General features: G+C 35.1%; 1 protein-coding gene across 2 annotated transcripts; it reads left to right on the top strand.

The window, feature by feature from the left end:
- Nucleotides 1-558: 558 nt before the first annotated feature.
- On the top strand, nt 559-10,555 carry dusp12 (dual specificity phosphatase 12). Of its 2 annotated transcripts, XM_028811150.2 has the most exons (7): nt 559-636; nt 1,143-1,442; nt 3,766-3,879; nt 4,277-4,395; nt 4,696-4,792; nt 8,851-9,040; nt 9,545-10,555. In XM_028811150.2, the coding sequence occupies exons 2-7, from the start codon at nt 1,189-1,191 to the stop codon at nt 9,704-9,706; spliced, it is 936 nt and encodes a 311-aa protein (XP_028666983.1). In that variant the 5' UTR covers nt 559-636; nt 1,143-1,188; the 3' UTR covers nt 9,707-10,555. The 2 variants fall into 2 exon arrangements, with proteins under 2 accessions (XP_028666983.1, XP_028666984.1); XM_028811151.2 differs by lacking the exon at nt 559-636 and having other exon boundaries at nt 1,055-1,442.
- Nucleotides 10,556-14,556: the final 4,001 nt, after the last annotated feature.

The following is a 14,556-nucleotide window of genomic DNA, read 5'->3' as shown; positions in this document are numbered from 1 at the left end:
GAAATCACGTGATAAACTTTCGCTTTGTACTCTGTGGTGTTTAGAGTGCCTACTCGTGATCTGTAGATTCTGGCCCCAACCCCCCTGTCCCCGGATTGGCCCAAAAAATTCTGGTCACCTTATTAACTACAGAGTGGTAGAAAAGTCCCTGCAGCTTGGTGCAGACACCAGGAGACCTTAGTTTCCTTTAGTAAATACAGTCTACTGTGGCCCCTCATATTTGTGATATTTGTTGTCAGACCAGTCCAATTTGCTGTTCATATGGACCCACAGGTACTTGTAGCTCTGAATCACCTTCACTTCCTGCCCCTGGATGGTGACTGGTCTTAGGGTCTCCTTAACACACTAGAAGTACACCATTAGCTCTTTTTTCTTGCTGCTGTCGATCTGCAGGTGGATCTCAAGACAAAGTACCGCACCAGCCTCTTATACTTCGACTTGTGTCTATAATCAACACATGGAGAACATTAACAATAAAAGAAAAACGCTAAACCATTTGTTCTTAATTTAGCCCTTCTTTTTTTTTCTTTTTTTTTGACACGGCCGCAATCCTACGCCTTTAAGCACCAGCTTGTGGAACCTTACGTTCTGACGTGTGTTTACCAACCGGAGCATAGTTACGGGGACACAGTTGAAGTGAGTAGCTGAAGTAATGTCTTTAGTGGTTTAATGAGAATAAATATAGTTTTTTCTTTTTGTGATATATGATTCTGACAGATATCTGTAAATACTAGTAATAATTTAAACGGACACAGCAAAAAATATTTTAATCACACTTGGCATTCAAGGGACGCGTAAGCGTTTCATGGTTCTATAGTATGAATTAACTATTTCTAGTTGTATGCAGATGCACGAAGTACATAAAATAGACGTTTAGCTGTGCTCTGTGTTAATTTGAAATAATTATTCTTGGGTTGAAAGCTAACTTTTACTTCATCCCTCGGGCTGGTGTGACTGACATGCAGGCACCCTCAATTCCTTTTAACGGCTCCGGTTCTGTAGGTTGACCCGGGATATGGAATGGAAGCCCAAACAGGCATGGCTTCTCTTTTGGCTCGGCTGCTGCCAACATTGGATCCAGATCGCTACTACTCTGTATTTGTAAATTGGTCTAATGTTTGCTGTTGTAACCTTCCATTTAGGTTAAGCAGAACTTGGTGAGACGAAGACATTACAGGTTTTTCCAGCATGATCACCGTGCTGCCTCGACTCTTTCTTGGAGGCGCCGCAGATGTGTCGGAGCCTCGGACGTTGTCAGAGTCGGGGATCACGCACGTCCTAACCGTTGATGCAGAAGAACCACGCCTGGCTGATTCTTTTAAAACAAAGTTCGTTTTTGCCCTGGATGAGTCCTGCACGGATTTACTCAGCTTCTTGGACGAATGCATTCAGTTCATCAGTGACGCGTTGTCATTGGAGACAAATAACGTGCTGGTGCATTGGTGAGCATCCGTTCTTTAGAGGCATTTAACACATCGGAATATTTACAATACAGTCACATGTAAGAAAAGCAGGGAATCCTCTTCAAAGTCATACTGTATAATATGTGCCTCGAGTGCCCATTATTTACATTTTCCACTTTCTTATTTCTAGTCTTATTTCTATTAAAATGGTTTATATATATTTTACAAATGGTAATGTAACATATTTATTAAGTGTTCAAGGTATTTACTATGAAAAACATGATTTTATTTTTTACAAAAAAGCATTCTTTAAATGACATTTTGTCATAGAAAATTTATCTTGACTGTCTTTATTTTGTTTTTATTGTTTGAGCTCTACAATTTTACCACACCAAATTAATTATAAAATCTTCACCATATTCACTTTGCTTCTTTTAAGAATAAAACTATAAAAAGGAGTTGAGAGCAAAGCAGTTTACAGAGTTCATATAACTTTCTTGCAAGTTTGTTGGGTTTTGAAAAACCAGATAAGTTATGAATATTTGGGGTGATGTTTATCAGCTGGATAATAATGGTGACAGGTGAGGTTTATCACAGTATAAACAAGTTGGTTTATCTGCATACAGTTTAGGCTCAGAAGGACAGGTAGCTTCAGCCAATAATAGTTTTGCAAATCCACATTCAACTGGATTTTTTGTTAGTACCATACAGTTGGTCGACTACTTTATATTGGCTTGATGTAAATGAGTATGTTTTTGTGTTCCATAGCATCTTGCAGGAAACTGATATACCTTATAGTGCTGGCCCCTGCCTGGTGAACCAATGGGTGCCAGAAACTAAGTTATGTAAAACTACTTTCAGAAAGATGGTTGTTGGGAAGCTTTTAAAACTAGTAACATATTAATCATTTTTGGTTGCCATCTGTAAAATTGAAAAAGTATTAACTTGCTTTGTTTTCATCTGATATATACGTAGGTGGGCACGGTGGCGCAGTGGTAGTAAGGATGTTCACATCCCAGGTGCTCTCTGTGTGGAGTTTGCATGTTTTGCCCATATCCATGTGGTTTCAGTCTGGGTGCTTTTGCTATTTACCACAGTTGAAAGACATACAGGTTTAGGTAAATTGGGATTCTTATATTGATCTGTGTGTCTGCTCACCCTAATGTGAATTGTGAATTTGTGAATTTCCCATTGGGATTAATAAAGTATAATATATAATATATAATAATAAAGTAATAAAGTAATAAAGATATAATAAAGTATCTATCTATCTATCTATCTATCTATCTAATGGACTGGGGCCCTGTCTAGATGTCCTGTTTCTGCTTTGCACCTGGTGCTTGCTGGGATAGGCTCCAGCTTCCCCATAACCCTGCCCTAGATAAGCTGGTTAAGAAAATGGTTGTATATAATATTTTAGAAATACACAGTATACTTAACTTATCTAAATATTAACTTTAGACTATAGCAGAGATAATACAAACAGCTTTTTTCTCATGGCAACCAATACAATGATGCCAATGCATAAAGAGGTAACCTTTTTTGTATGATTTAAAAGGTTTTAGGTATAAACATATTTGTATATTTTAATGTCTCCTGACACTAATAAAATAAACTTACCAGAGGTGCCCATGACAAGGATGAAAAAAAAAATCCACTTTCAGTTTCTAGACAATTTTTTTTTTTTTTTTATAAGTGTACTTTTTCTCTGATGTTAGTGCATGTAAAATATATTACGTTTAAGTTGACAGAGAATTGTTCAGTACATTGTAGTTACATGGGTGGCTAGTAACTGATGGCTCAACATTTAACCTATATTGTGTATAAAAGTTGTTGCGGGATTTTCTTTCATTTGATCAAATATCTCGTAAAGACTTGACTTCAGATTTCAGTCTTGAATGCACCCTAGCATCCTCATATAGATAGATAGATTTGCATATATATTTTTCTTTTCAGTTAGAAGTACAGTATTAACTTCATTTCTAAGAATTATGGAGATTGATTGGAAACAAACACAGCCATCTTTCTGTTTGTCTCCTTTTTTCTTTGTTCAGTTTAAGTGCTTTGAGTATGTTAGGAAAAAGCTATGTAAACAGTTGTTGTTATTATTATTATTTATGGATACAGCTCTGGTGGTAATGCTCACAGCAATCGCTTTGTAAAGTCTGTAAAGAAATTCAGTTTGCTTATGGTTAACATTTTTACACTGCAATATGAACAACTATTTGTTTTTTCTTCTTTTTTTGTAAAAATTGAATGCAAATGTTATGTCAACATAAATGTGTAAATCCTTCTTAACACATACACTGAGCTAAAGTTAATTAAGTGACTGTTCTGTAGCATTCTGTTTTTTTCTTTTCAGTCATGCTGGAGTAAGTCGAAGTGCAGCAGTCATAATTGCATTCATGATGAAAACATGTAAATTGACACTGAAGGATGCACATGTTAGGCTTGAAAACATTAAAACAGATATCAGGTATGTTTGTAGACGTTAAAATCCAGTTTATGACAATAATAGATATTTGTCATTTATACTTAAATACAGTTGCTTTCTTTAGACTGGTTTAAAACAATATCCTGTATAAAGAACTAGAAGTGTGCATTTGTGGTTCTTTGTTTACCAGAAATCATAAAGTATTTAATTTTGACATGCAGAATTACCTTATGTGTAATTATTTAGGTTGGAAAAAAAGTCACTTTGAGACATGTGTCGCCTGCAAACTGAAATTGGCAAAATTAGTTACAAATATGCATTATAAATTTACAAATAGTTGTAGTTAGTGTTTGTTTACTTGATCTCATTTACTCCATCTACTTAAAATATTTCTCTGTCCAGTGTACAGGTTAATTTTTATATCGCTTAATATTTTCAGAGTTAATGACGAATTTTTGCATCAGCTAGAACTTTTTGAATCGATGGACTGTAACATAGATATTTCAAATCCAATATATAAACAATACCGCCTTCAGAAGGTAACGCAGAAGTATCCAGGTAATGTATTAAGTTTAGCTTACTGAATGTTTCAGCCTTGTTGCTTGGCTGTATGCTTGTCTTATATAAATCCTCCTTTAAATATCTCAGAAGGAAATTTGTTGGCATTCAACAAGATATTAGATCATGCTTTTTAGTTTTTTCAGTTCATTATATTTTATGAATAAATATAGAAAATACTTTATTCTTTTGTAGTATTAAAATATACCTGGTTTTATTTCATTTAATAGCAATTTGGCAAAATTTCATGCACTGTCACATCTCAGAAATCTATCTTTGTGGTTTATTATGTTAAAACAGAACTTCAGAACTTGCCAAGAGAGTATTTTGCTGTTGATCCCACGGCTACAACAGAGACACAATTTAATGAAGTAATCTATAAATGCAGAAAATGCAGGTTAGTGTTACTACCTCCATATAATATTCACATGTTCTTGAGAACTGAATACTTTAAGGAGCATGTTGTGGGAGATTACACAGTAATAAAATTAAGAAAGTAGAAAAAAATTAAATTTCTGTAAATTATGTCGGAAATGTTAACGGATAATTTAGGTTGAATGTACTTCTTTACAATCATGGTAAATATTAATTTGCCACATAAAATTGGGTTCTAAAGTGAAGCGTTCTGTATAAATTGTAAAAATGCTTTGTCCGTTTTTGCATCAGATAATGGGGCTGTATGGTACTCTGCATCCATATATATTTTAAACAATGTTATATAACAAATATACACATGGTGTAACATTCACATGTGTTTAAGGGCTGTGTAAGCACTGTGACCTTCAATGGACCGAGTTCAGTAGATAGGTTCCAGAACTTTCACAATCCATTACAGGGTTGCAGTGACACCAAAGACCATCTCGCCAGGATTGGGCAAAAGGCAGTAAACAGGCCTGGTCAGGACTTAAGTCCATCACAAATGCCACTATCAGTCACACACACATACAGTAAATACACACACACACCATATTCACACATAGTGACAGTTTGCGATTGGAAATTAAAATAATCTAAACAAAAAATACATAAATTAAAACCTTTGTAATTAATTCCTTCTTTGCTTGAGAGTGTCTGGCCATTGTAATTTTCATGAAATATAACTTGCAGAGCTATTAAGTTATGACAAATTTCAGGGAAAAACAAAAGTAAAAATCAGACTTTATTATCATGACCGACCATTGTGCATATCAGGTGAATGTAGCATTCTGATGATAAATTATTGGGTGCCAACATTTTCCCAAACTGGGTCACTTATTTAGCAAGTATACCCACACAAAAAGCCTGTCCTCATTTGCTTAGTGCCTGTTTTATCCTATCATCAACAGTGAGAGTTTAGGATATGGGGAAAAAGAAACACTTTCACTAATGAACACCTATGATTTCACACAGTGCTTGAAATGGAGACAAATAAATGGCAGTACTCTCTGTTTTTGCCTGCTTCTTGGTTGTGCTTTTCAAATTAAACAAATTTTTAATCAAGCTTTCCCTGTCAGAGTTTTGACCATGGTATAATATGTATATTACATTAAAAAGGGCAGCCAATGGGGGTATTAGGGGTACCCTTTGAAGTTTTGTATGTACTGCTCTAAATATATTGTGAGGGTGTTTGTTTCTGTGGAGTAGTGCTTTTTTACATGGCAGCCTGTTAAAACCTTTTGATATTCATCAGTTGTTTATCAGGATGTATAACCTAAAATGGGAAATTTATCTGTTACCGGTTGTGTGGCCACTCTAGTACAGTAAGTTGTAGTGACAATGAAATAGTAAGTCATTGTAATGTGTAGATAATGCTGCTGTGAGCTTGGTTTAGTGTAACGTAAAAAGTACTGACTAAATTTTTATTTGCTGTGTACACGCCTCAGGGTTCTATATTCATATTTAAATATTTCTCTTTGTTTTCCTTGCTTTCATTTTATACTTTACAGTTAGTATGATCATTTCAGTTACATGTTACAACTTTAAGCATCGGGAGGAGCTGGACTTGCTGATTGAGGATTACCATCCTACCCATGCAAACAACCGCTGACGGGAAGTTTCTACCTAGTGCATGCAGTCTGCTGGTTTGTCGTTAAATTTTAATGAGGAACTCTTAGCTGTTAGTAATGGCTATTAGAGGTTAAAAAGAGGAAAATATGCAAAATATACAACTCCGTGTAACCGCTGTCAGAGTAAAATTTAAGCCATAAACTAATTCATAGTTGAAGTTACACAAAACATTTCTCCCTTTTAAGAGTTTGGAAGTATGTCAGTGCTTTTAAATGGTAAATTTTAAAACTGCGTACATCGCAATCTGTTCACGATATCTCATTGAAAATCGGACTGTCTTGAACCATTTCCTTGAAGAATAAAAGTGCTACATTTCAACAGAATTGGGCCGTAGATGGCCGATTTGTTTCATGTGGATGGATAGACAGACAGGCATAGCTACCACAATAGGTGCTTTGCACATATGTGAACACACCTAAAAAACCTTAAAACTTACAAAATATGTCCACTTTGAAGTGGGAAAGGTTTCCATTTAAGAAAACATGCCTTATGCATTTATGAGGCATCATTTTGATAACAGAAGGTAACTAGAAATACGTAATCATTTTGTCACAAATCATGGTCCTGTTTTCTTACAGTAAGGGTTTGCTTGTGTGCTTGTAGTAGGTGTAGAGTTATGAAAGTGCAATGCCTAATCATCCCAGTATATTACATTTTATGTTATTTTGCATAGCCTACAGAGTGAAATGCACGATGTATGTCAGCATAATGTAAAAGAGCACATATGAGTTTTACTTGACTTTGTACATATAAAAACAAATCTGAACTGATTACACTGAATTGTATTTTTAACAAAAGCCATAGTTTCTCTAAAGTGCTATGCCACTTGTGCTGTGTTGTGTATGAGCAAGTATGAATCGGCACTACAAATTATCATAATTTTTTTTATATACGAAGAGTATCTCTTGCTAATGATATGGTAATGAAAGAACTGAGCACAGTGCTTTTGAGTGAGTAAATTTGTTGAGCCTGAGGACAATCAATTTGTAAATACATGCAGACTCTATATAATATCTGGCACTGTGGAGCAGGAATGAAAGCCCATTCTAGGTATGTGTAAACATCTGTACTGAACTTAACTAAACTTTAACCTGATTAAACTTAAGTGAATTATCATTGCTAAATTGGCCCCATAATGTGTGTGTATGTGCATGTATGTTCACTCTGTGAATTACTGGAGCTCTTTACGGGAATTTTTATTGCCTTGCCTTCAGTTCTTGCTGGGAGAGGTTTCAGTTGGACCACAACTCTGTGCTGGATAAGGTGGTTAGAAAGATGGATAGATATATGCAGATCTTGAAGTGGGGCAATACAAACCAGTAGACTCATAACAGATTTCTCCCATTCAAGCACTAGATGTATGTCTGTAATATCTGTTCAGTTCTTGTCATCTCATTGCCTGCTACACAAGCTCAGTATTCAGTCACTGTAGCACACTCACGCTTTATCATTCCAGCTGGAGCATGCAGTATCTTTGTAGTGGGTCTCTCATTGTAAAATGCAAGTCCATCCAAATTATTTTTAAAATTTATGAAAAATGCTTCACTTTTAAACACAGCTTTATGTGGCAAATTAATATATACCATTATTGTAGAAAAGTAACTTTGACTTGTAAAATACCAAACTCGTATTTTTGAAATTGCTTGAATTAAAGGACAATGCAGAGATTTAAGTTATTAGATTAATTTTGTTCAATTTTTTTCGGCTTGCTTTCTTTTAATATAAACTATAAAAAATCCAAAAATTCATTTTATGCAGTCTTCACATTTGTTTTTTTTTTTTGTTACAGTAAATACTACTTTTGCATTATAGACCTCATATCATGGTAACAAGTTCTTATTTGCTCTGAACTTTCTGTGTTTATCATTAATTATTTTTGTTTGTTAAATATTCTCTTCTAAAGCATCCACAATCCATTTATTGTATCAAATTGTATGCAGAATTAATTCATGATTTTCCTTAATATACAGGAAATTACTATAGTGAGAAGTCAAGCAAAATGACACCTTTTATTTATGTAATTATATCTTGCCTGAAGAAGGGGCCTGAGTTGCCTTGAAAGCTTGCATATTGTAATCTTTTTAGTTACCCAATAAAAGGTGTCACTTTGCTTGACTTCTCACTACATTCATAATGGCTAACAAGGTACAATACCCTAGTGCTAAGGAAATTACTCTTAAATATAAAATTAAATACAATATGACTTTTTCAACTGCATTTTTAAGTATAAAAATATGACACTGAAATACCTTACATTTATGTTAATACACATTCATTGTTCAAGTAGTGACCCATTTGTAGTTGAGCTTTGATTTGCACCTAGTGCTGCTGGGTGGAATCTCCCTGCAACCTTTTTTTTTTAATTATAGTTTTTTTTTTTGTTTTTTTTTAATATATGTGCCTATCCAGACGTTCTTTATTTCGAAATTCAAGTATTCTAAACCACATATCTGGATCTGAACCAGCAGCATTTGTTCACAAAAGAATGAACCCTATAAATATTCAAACAGTTGGAAAGGAGCAGAATCGGTGCACATCTTATTTTATTGAGCCGGTTCAGTGGATGGAGCCAGCACTACTTGGAGTTATGGATGGTCAGGTAGGTGATGGGAATAGAGTAGTATTTTAATGATTGACAGCATGATTTCTCATTAACCTGGCAGCAGCAGAAAAGCATTTTAATTCTTGAACAGAAAATAGAAGTTAATTAGTATTTGTCTACTATGGACATTTAGTAAGTTTAGGATTATAACGTATAGTTTCAGATATAAATAAATAAGCATTTTACAAACAATGGGAGCCAAATCAGTCTTATCAAGGCCGCTTAGTTAGCCAATAACTAAGTTGCCCCAATATTTACTCAAAGTGGGTTTTTTTTTTTTTTTTTTTTTTTAAACACTGTCAAGGTGTTCATCTTTATGATTTAGTACTTTGTTCCAGATTACAGTGACCTTTAATGAAGTACTGTCAAGTTTACCCTTTTAAATTAATTTTTAATTGCAAAATAAAAGAAAAAATCTGTATATCTGCAACATATGCTGTAGAATATGTGTATCTTTGTATTTTTCAGTTGCATATAATTGCCTTTTTTTAATCTCTTTAGCTCCTGTGTCCAAAATGCAGTTCCAAGCTGGGTTCCTTTAATTGGTATGGAGAGCAGTGTTCATGTGGTCGATGGATTACACCAGCTTTTCAAATTCATAAAACAAGAGTAGATGAATTGAAGAAGATTGCATTGCCTTCAATGAAACTGGGAAACAGTTAATGCACCTGCATGTGTTTTTTTATTTAAAAAGAGTGCATTCCAACTTAAAAATACAGAAAATGAATGGGTTGAAAATGAGCATGCACTGAATTTAGAATTTCTCTTTAGTTCCCCAATTTTAAAATATCAGAATAATTAAGCATGCCTTACCTTGAGGATACTTTAATGTCAAAATAAATGTACATAAATTATTTAGGTTTCCAAGTTAAACTGTATATATTAAATGTGTAAATAAAAATACTTAACTGAGCAGGAATGCAAAATCTGTTTTTCTTGTTTAGGTTTAATTTGTTACAAAGTGTAGCAAGGGTCTAGTTTCAGATTTTGAAATTTGTCAACGCTTAGTGTTGTTAAAAAGAGGTAATACTTGAAATTGGATTTATAGGTGGCTATGATCTGTACTAATGACTTTTTGTGTACATGTGTGCATGTCACAGTGGTAATGAGCAAGTAGCAATACAAGAGAGAGCTTTTACAAAGTGGTGAGAGGTGATTGTAAGCATCATGATTCTTAGACAGAATAATAATGAAGATAAGACATAATCGTAGATAATCCGGAGAATGAGGGTAGGAATGCCTCGGGAGGAACCTGGTCATATACTGTAGATGTTTTCTCCTGTATGATTTAAGCCTAAAATGTCATTCAGTTCTGTTTTATACTTTCAGGTTTTTCCTGTACGATAATAACATACTGTATATCATTTAAATCAGCAAATCACAATGTTGTGAAAAATATGGACACTTTACAGCCACTGCTAGAGATTTTACAAAAATTGGCATGCTATTCCAGCAGTTTATACTGTCTAGATACTATGTTGAACAGTATATAATTAAAAAACAAAAAGAAAATACTTTGTAAGAGTTGCACAGTTTCACAAGTGATTGCCAGGACAAGCACAGGTTATGTATATAGAGAGTTGCAGAGAGAAATCAAATAGCAGCAGGAACAGTCCTGAATATGCCAGGTGGTAGCATTTGCTGTACATGTACCACGTGGCTCAGAAGGACATGTGTCAGGAGCGCTGTCATAAAACATGAATGAGATACTTGTCATCTAGATCAGGGATGTCAAACTCCAGTCCTGGAGGGCCGCAATGGCTGCAGGTTTTCATTCTAACCACCTTCTTAATTATTGACCTGTTTTTCCTGCTAATTAGCTTCTTTTGCCTTAGTTTTAATTATCTCGACTCAGACCCCTTAGTTCCTTCTATTACCTTAATTAGCAGCCAAACAATAATGAGACACAAAATGAGCAAACAGGTGATCAGCTAACCACATTATCTGAACATAAAGAGAGGTGAGGGTCTCAGTAAGGTTGATCTCTCAGGTCAATAATCAGAAACAGAAAATCAGTAGTTTGGGAAATGTCTGCTGTAGCAGAAAGAGCAGCAGCAAGCCGAGAAATTAAGTAATGGGTTTAATTAATGGCAAGAACTGGCTTCTCATTAAGGAACTGGTTGGAGTTTGAAACCCCAGTTCAGCTGGTCATCTGTTGGCTCGTTTCACGTCACATTTCTGTTTGGCTACCATTTAGATAGATAGATAGATCGATAGATAGATAGATACTTTATTTAATGAAGAAAGGTCAATTGAGAGGACTGAATCCTTAAAAATAGGGCTATTAAAATGAAGTGAAAAGGAGTTAATTAGCAGTGAAAACTGGTGACTGATTAGGAAAAGGGTTAGAGTGAAAACCTGCAGCCACTGTGTCCCTCCAGGCCTGGAGTTCGACACCCATGATCTACATCAGAGGTTCTCAGTGTCGGTCCTGGGAGCCCACTGTGGCTGCAGGTTTTTGTTCCAACCAGCTTCTATTTTTAATTGGACTCCTGGGCTAATTAAGTGAACTGTTATTTGTCAAATTCTGTATTTTGGGAACAATGTAGAAATTAGAAAACTAAGTTTGGTATATTAAAATGTGCCAAGCAGTTATATTGGAATGATGTATTTTGTTTTCTTTTTAACAATATTTTCATCTTGATTTTCATTCTGTTTTCTGCAGAGTGTTCTAATTGTTTAATTAATTCATTATTTTCTAATTAGTGTGGCTAATGCTGAAGTAGTGGCAGCCTTCTTGTTTGCCTGGCTGTCTGCTCCGCTGGTTCTCATTATTAGGATACAATGAAGGGAGCAAACTGCACAGAGAAAGGGCAAAATAGAATGATCAATCCAGAGAAAATAAAAGAAAAATATTTAATCAAGGTGCCATTTTTATTTCATTTGTATCTTTTGTGTGTTATCCTGAATGCAAACCAGCTGCTACAATGGGTCCTTGGTATAATATTTGTAACAGAAAATCATACACATTCAGTAATTTTATTTTTTGAACTTGGAAATAATGTAGAAGGAAAAGGACATTTATTAGCTTTAAATTATATTTACATAACACAGCATTGTCCTTCCATCCTTTTTCCAACCCGCTGAATCTGAACACAGGGTCACAGGGGTCAGCTGGAGCCAATTCCAGCCAACACAGGGCGCAAGGCAGGAACCAATCCCTGGCAGGGTGCCAACCCACCGCAGCACAGCATTGTACACTGGTTAATTTTATCTAAGTGTATTCTCTGTTTGCTCATAGGCTCCAGCATCCTGCAACCCTTAACTGGATTAAACTACTTTGAGAATGCTATGCCAAAAAGAACATCTTCATTTAGCATAGAGCTACAAACCAAACTTGGGTTTGTTGCTTTGCTAATTTACCAAACCTAAACCACTAAATGACTGAACATTGATCACTGTTTAGATGTCATTTTCAAACTGCTGCATTTATGTAGTTAGTCATGTACACTGCTAATTATTATATTGTTCAATACACATTGTTTATTTAAATAGACTCCATGAAGGAAGCTGCTGAAATGCAGTTTGAGAGGCAAGAAAACCTAGGCTGTTATCATTAGAAAATTTATAAATCAATCTTATGGAAAATGTTATTTTTTGTGAGTAAAAGCACATTTATACATTTTCAGAATTTTACTTTTCCGTTATTGCAGAAACCTCTGATTCAAAGCAGAACACACCCTGACTATAGATGCCACCCTATCACAAGTTCTAGTCATGAACATTCACTGATAACAGCCCAGTTTACATACATAAATTGAACTAATGTGTGTACTGGGATGTAGGAGAGAAGTGGAAACTGCTGGGGCAAGTAACCATAGGAAGAGTGTATATATTCCATATGGACATAACCTAGATGGCAATGGAGCTTGAATACCATAAGCTGTAAACCTGTAGTCAACTTCCCACTAAGTGTAATGCAGTTTAATAATTGTTTTTTTATTATTATTAATTAAGACTTGTAATATTTAATTAGTATGTTTTATTTAAATAAGATGTAGCTTTGAACTGAATAAACTGTGACCAAGACTATGGGAAAAAGGGCAGGAGATTTAGCTCAACAATGATATCATACTATCTGGAACAGCTGTTGAGGCCAGATGCAGGTGAATGAGGACTATGTTCTAGAGGCTAGTGAGAAAGATAAAAGTTTCAGATGAAGTTCAGGCTAAGTTTGAGATAGCTATAGAAAAGGGGTCCATTAGATCTGTCATTTGAACAACCAGCTAAACAAATTGACAGAAATAAATTATGTATTTTAACACACTGCTGAATTCATGGATGCAAATAATCATGTTAATACAGCAACTCTTGGAGAAATATGCAAATATAAAGCAAACATTTGGAAAAACTGTTATTTGTTAGAATATTTTATGTTTAACATCCAACAAACTAACCAGTGTGTCTGCTTGTAAGAAAAGTGTGAAATGGCTGCATTTGCAGACTTGCAATTTAACATGTACTTCATAATTAGCCTAAAGTAACTTTATGCTGACAGAAGAGCATAGTATTTACCAAGAGTAAATTCTAAATTGTCATATTTTGGATAATTATCCTTACTAAAAATAGCCATCAAAATATGGTGTAACAGAAAGCCCCTATTTGTGCGAAACAGATATATATTCCACTCTGGAGAGAGAGACATACGTGAGTCAAACAACATGCCTGCTTTCAAAATGGGGAAATGATATACATTTTTAATACGAGAACACAGTGTCTGCAATGAAAAGGCAAGTTCTGAAGATGAAATGGAAACATGCTAAGGATAAAAGCGCATGAAATCCAAGAGGACTAAGCCTGCTTCATTATGATGCATCTTTTTAAGGAACATCTTAGTTTGAAGAATGGATGCTTCTAATTACAGAAACATCTCTCTCCTGGTTATACTGTACTAAAGCAAAACTTGTTGTATGGACACTGATTTTTGATTTGTTAAGGTTGTATTTTTCTTCTTGTTTTGACTTTTGGTATTTTAATTTTTGGTTTCTCTATATATAAGTAATGATTAAACTTTGGATATTTTCTCACTGAAATGTACCTTGTTTAATGACATAATTTTCCCCAGTGTGCTTGCTTCAGTGATTGGTCATTTGTTTAGCTCTTTCAAAGGCTGTAATCTGGCCTATTTGGAGTATGTCTTTTATGTTGTGTTCTGTTAGAATTGTGCAGCTCTTTCAGGGGTAATAGTGAAAGAGTTGAAGGATATATGCATAACTCTGGAACCAGCTAAGGGGAAGCTGAGGTTGCAGCTTTAATTGGGGTGTTTGATCCGAGCGACCCTTTCAAAGGCAGTTTATCTGGTAAGACCCAACAGGATCACCGCTTTTGAAGCATCTCCTGGCCTTGACTGAGGAATTCTGAAGTGCAGTCCTTTCAGGGGAACGGCCCAGATGCAGCCATCTCTTGGCCCTTTAAAGGTATTCTTGCCTTGCTCTGTTTTGAAGATGAGGTTGCCAGCCTTGGCCATATCGCTTGATCTGATGTGTGTGCTTGAAATATTAGTGATGAGCAGA

This window comes from Erpetoichthys calabaricus, chromosome 10, assembly GCF_900747795.2.
Source record: "Erpetoichthys calabaricus chromosome 10, fErpCal1.3, whole genome shotgun sequence".
Classification (NCBI taxonomy): domain Eukaryota; kingdom Metazoa; phylum Chordata; class Cladistia; order Polypteriformes; family Polypteridae; genus Erpetoichthys; species Erpetoichthys calabaricus.
Note: the sequence above shows the minus strand (reverse complement) of the source record. Positions and strands in the feature narration are given on the sequence as shown.